The following is a 5,124-nucleotide window of genomic DNA, read 5'->3' on the forward strand; positions in this document are numbered from 1 at the left end:
CAAACAAAAAAGGTAAAACGACGAAACAATCCGGTGAAAGCGAGATGGTATCGAGGGTGGTAGCATGATATCCCCATTTAGTGTGTAGTTTATCATCGACACAGTCGAGCGGAAACAGTAGCGGTAAGAAGTTACGTGAATTTAATAACATAAGCCTCTGTACACGACCCTGTCCTTTGAAATACATCAGAAAGTCAATAAATTTAAACGATGTGTTTCGATTACACGTGTTTTGACATTGACACTATAAAATTTTATTATAATCGTACTGCAACGATTTAGTTGAAAGTTTGATTTAATTTATTCGCTTCTACTGTGTCAGGGTTTGTAAATCTCAACGAACGACACAACTCAACGACTAATTTAAATCGATAGAGAAATTCGACGAAAGAATTGAATCGTACGTGATAAACGAGTGTTGTTTACATTTTGGCTTTGTTCTTCGAACACAGCCGTGGCAACGGAATGCCGGCTACACTCAGTTCCATCTTCTCGTGTGATGCTGAATTTACGTGCATAATTAAGTTGCACAATGGAGGAAACGGCCAATACGGCGAGTCTCGAAGGCGATGATTTAGATTTGGAACTCGCCTGCTCCGCGGAACAGGCCGAACTGGAAGCGAAGGCCGCTAAGGAAGCTAAGGAAGATGAAGCATTAACGCAACTGGTGAATGCTGAGGAGTTTCTCGCATCGGAAGGCGTCCCGCTGCTCGAGTATGAAAAGCAGATGTTTTTCGACCTTTTGCATGCGGATGCGTTGGTTGTTTGCGCGAAGTAAGTATCTCGTTTGCTGCTATCTCGAAGCGCACTGTGGTAAACAATTTTACCTTTACTTTTGCACGGCAGAGGCATCACCTACGAGCGGGCAATGTTGAATTTGTTGAAAATCTTCTGCGACACCTCCACGCTCGTGCTAGTAGTTAACTGTTCCGAGGGTGAGGAACAGTACTACCGCACCAATCTCGACCACTCGGAACACATCCATGAATCGGCTAAAACGGCAGCAGAACGAGAACGTACGTACCTGCAGGGAGGCATCCAATTCATTAGCACTCGCATCCTGGTAGTCGATTTGCTGAAAAACCGCATCCCGATCGAGCTGATCACGGGCATGTTTGTGGTGCGTGCACACGAAATTGTTGAATCATGCCAGGAAGCGTTCGCACTTCGGCTGTACCGGCAACGGAATAAGGTCGGCTTCATTAAGGCGTTTTCCCGCAACGTGGAAGCGTTCACCTACGGGTACGGGCACGTCGAGAAGGTGATGCGCAATCTGTTTGTGAAGGAACTGTTCATTTGGCCACGGTTTCACATGACCATCCAGCGGTCGCTGAAACCGTACGAACCGGCCGTGGTCGAAATACAGATTCCGATGACACAAAACATGATTCTGCTGCAAACGAATTTGCTCGATCTGATAAACTATCTGGTGAAAAGCATTAAGAATTTAAACCGGTTCGTCGAGCTGCAGGAGGTGACGGTGGAGAACTGTGTGACGAAGAAGTTCCACAAAATACTGCAAGCCCAGCTGGATACAATCTGGCATCAGTTGAGCTCGCAAACGAAATTGATTGTGGCCGATCTGAAGGTGTTGCGTAGTTTGATGATGTACGTATGTGAGCTGTGGCGTTACGGGAAGACAAATTAATCACTGGCTACTTTTCCAGCTCCTGTCTCTATGGTGATTCTGTATCGTTTTACGCTCTGCTGAAGCGCTACCGAACGACGGAATACGCACTGCACAACTCCGGCTGGACATTGCTGGAAGCGGCTGAGAAAGTTTTCACCATAGCAAAAGAACGTGTATTTAACAGAGAAAGTGGTATGATGTTGCAGTTTAAAACGATGAGGTTGCCATTTTTCCTATAACATTTCTTGTTCGTTCCAGAGTTCGAACCGGAACTTTCGCCGAAATGGAAAGCCCTTTCCGACGTGCTGCGCGTCGACATTCCAAACGACATGAAGGAAATTTCGCGCAAATTGCGCAAAAAAGAGGAACGGCAAAAGTATCTGCAGCAGCAGGTGAAAATACTCATACTCTGTCAGGATTCGCGGGCTTGCTATCAGCTGAACCAGTTCCTCACACAAGGCCCCGAGCGCTATCTGTTCTATCAGGCGATGAAGAACGACATATCCGTTGCAAAGTTGTCGGAACCGTTCAAACACATCTCCACCGAATCAGATGCGGGCACTTTTAAGATACAAGAGTTTGAACCAGTGCGGAAAGCGAAACCAGCTGCACCGAATGTTGCGGATGCGAAAAGTGCATCCACCAGTAAGGAAGCACCAGCAAAGGGTGGATTTTTACGTGAACGAATAGCTAAAAAGCGTCGTGAGGCAGCGGAGGAAGAGGAAGCTCGCAAGCGCAAGGAGCTGGAGGAAGAGGAAGCAAAGGATGGCGATGAGAGTGGCGTTACGAAGTCGGACATGGAGAAAGATCTGGCTGCGGTTCGTACGGACGAGCAGGACCATCAGCAATACTTTCGCGACTCGTACGTACTCACAATGTCCCAGCGCTCACTCGTGCCGGACGTGCCGGATGCGGATCAATCGCATTTCGATGTGAGCGTGCTGGAGAGTGGAGTGTTTGAATCCTTTGCCGAGATGGAACAAATGGACATAACGAGCGTGGTGAAGGAATCGAACCGTCCACTGGTGTTTATACAAACGTTTAAGAGTGAAACGAGCGGTCTTGGATCGTTGGATCGTACGCTGGAGCAGATCCACCCGCGTTACATTGTCATGTACCACACGAACGTTACCGCTATTCGGCAGATTGAAGTGTACGAAGCCCGCCAACAGCGTCAGGAGATGGCACGTGTGCGAGTGTTTGCCATCATCCACTCGAAAACGGTCGAAGAGCAATCGTATCTGACCTCGTTGCGGCGCGAAAAGCAAGCGTTCGAGATGCTGATCGAAACGAAACGGGTAGGATGCCTTCTGTGAAGCGTGTGTTGCTCTAACGGCTGGCTTGTAATAAAAAAAACTCTTTCCATCTTCCAGACAATGGTTGTGCCCGAATATCAGGATGGCAAGTCGGAGGATACGATTATGATGTTGCAGAAAAAGCAGGAAATTTCCAGCCGGCAGGCCGGTGGCCAAGAGGCAAAGGATCCGGCCGAAATTGTAACACCGCGCGTGGTCGTGGATATGCGTGAGTTCCGCTCGGATCTGCCCTGTCTGATCCATCGACGAGGCATCGATGTTGTGCCCTTAACCATCACGGTAGGTACAAGCTGAAAAGGGCGATGGTGGCAGTTTTAGTTTCGTTTTTGTAAACATTTGTCCCATTTTGTTTGCAGATTGGAGACTACATCATTACACCGGAGATATGCGTGGAAAGGAAATCGATATCCGATCTGATCGGTTCGCTAAACTCGGGCCGTCTTTACAACCAGTGCGTGCAGATGACGCGCTACTACGCCAAACCGATTCTGCTGATCGAGTTCGACCAGAACAAACCGTTTCACTTTCAGCGCTACTTTATGGTATCAAACTCGGGTGGCGGATCTTCGTCCGGTGTTGCTTCGTCAAATGAGGACATTATGGCTAAGCTACAGCTGCTTACCATCCACTTTCCCAAACTGCGGCTCGTTTGGTCACCCAGCCCCTACTCGACGGCACAGTTGTTCGAGGAGCTGAAGCAGGGAAAAGCAGAACCCGACCCGGATGTGGCCGTGAAGGTGGGTTCGGATGAAGCGGTTCATGATGAGCAAGATGGATCGTTGGATGGGTTGGGTAATGTGGAGGTACAAGAGTTTCTGCTCAAACTGCCCGGCATTACGACGCGTAACGTGCGCCGTATTTTGCGTCAGTGTGTAAGTTTGCGTGATTTGACGCAGAAAACGGAGGCACAGCTGGAAGAGCTGTTGGGTGGGCCGGCAATGGCGAAGCAGCTGTGGGAGATACTGCACGTAGCACACAAACCGGCTCAGCCGGATCCGCACGATAAGTCTTCGTACGCCTGGAAGTTCAAGCGAGGGGGAAAGCGGTTCTGATTGTGTAGCGGGGACAGTGAACATTGGCATAGTTTCCTTTGTACTGGATGGCGAGCATCTGTGTTGTTATGTTGTAGTAGTTAGTTTTATATTTGGTTTACCTATTTCAACAATAAAAATGCGATTTTGGTAAATGCCAAACTATTTTTTAACTGCGTTTTTTAAATATCGGGTATAAGACCTATCGGGGCGGTCCGTTGGCTGAGGCGATAGCGGAGCGCCGGTCTACAAACGGCAGGACCGGGGTTCAAATCCCATCCAGAACGCGGGGCTGACTGCTTTGCTTTGCGGCCTTTCGACAATCAGCATTAACCATGGCTATAACTACCTTTAGAATAAATATTTGTACTTCACCAGCTCTTTCTAAGCGATGACACCTCTTTCGATTTAAAATGTTAAGGTACTCCGAGAGTGGTTTACCCAAAACATTTATTGAACTCCACTAATACTTAGTTGAGAGTATCTTTTAAAGTCAGATGGACAGTGCCCATTTTGTCCAAAATATCCTTCGCCGTTTAGATGAATTTGGTGAACTCTGGATAAACGATATAGCCCGATAAACGAGAAACGACCCTACGATATAGCCTCGAAGTTTTAGGATGAACTATCCTTCTTCTTCTTCCCTGGCACTACAACCTCGAGAGGTCTTGGCCTGCCATTTCGGACCTTCTGTGACTAGATTTTACCCGTAGAAAAGTAGTCAGCCCTGCGTACGGGGAGGCGGTGTGGATGGGATTTGAACCCCGGTCCTGCCGTGTGAAGACCGGCGCCGTTATCGCCTCGGCCACCGGACCGCGCCGAATTATCCAGCTACGTATAAAATGACAATGGTGTAATAATTCCATAAACGATAGTCTTACTATCTGAACTATCTTCGTATCTTGCTATCATCATCCTTTAACTTGGCTTAGTATCTTCATTCAAACATATCCATGCTACTGAGCGGATTGAGCTGATACTGGATGAAGAGCAGTTAATACGCAAACCCCCCGCCACAAACCCAGGACACTCCGTTATGAGAAGCTCCACCATAAACCCCAAATGAAAAATGTTCACCAGGGGTTTGGAGAGTTATCGGTTCCATGTGCCATGTAGTTGCTCCGCAGATACGAAATCAGCTTCTTCC

At 48.0% G+C, this 5,124-nt stretch overlaps 1 protein-coding gene across 1 annotated transcript; it reads left to right on the top strand.

Annotated features, from left to right (window-relative positions):
- The first annotated feature begins 431 nt into the window (after nucleotides 1–431).
- LOC118503249 (DNA repair endonuclease XPF) lies at nucleotides 432–4,150 on the top strand. The gene is made up of 6 exons (XM_036036286.1): nucleotides 432–774; nucleotides 847–1,608; nucleotides 1,668–1,822; nucleotides 1,889–2,928; nucleotides 3,004–3,225; nucleotides 3,303–4,150. The coding sequence occupies exons 1-6, from the start codon at nucleotides 533–535 to the stop codon at nucleotides 3,996–3,998; spliced, it is 3,117 nt and encodes a 1,038-aa protein (XP_035892179.1). The 5' UTR covers nucleotides 432–532; the 3' UTR covers nucleotides 3,999–4,150.
- Nucleotides 4,151–5,124: the final 974 nt, after the last annotated feature.

The sequence above is a fragment of the Anopheles stephensi genome, chromosome 2 (genome assembly GCF_013141755.1).
Source record: "Anopheles stephensi strain Indian chromosome 2, UCI_ANSTEP_V1.0, whole genome shotgun sequence".
Lineage (NCBI taxonomy): Eukaryota > Metazoa > Arthropoda > Insecta > Diptera > Culicidae > Anopheles > Anopheles stephensi.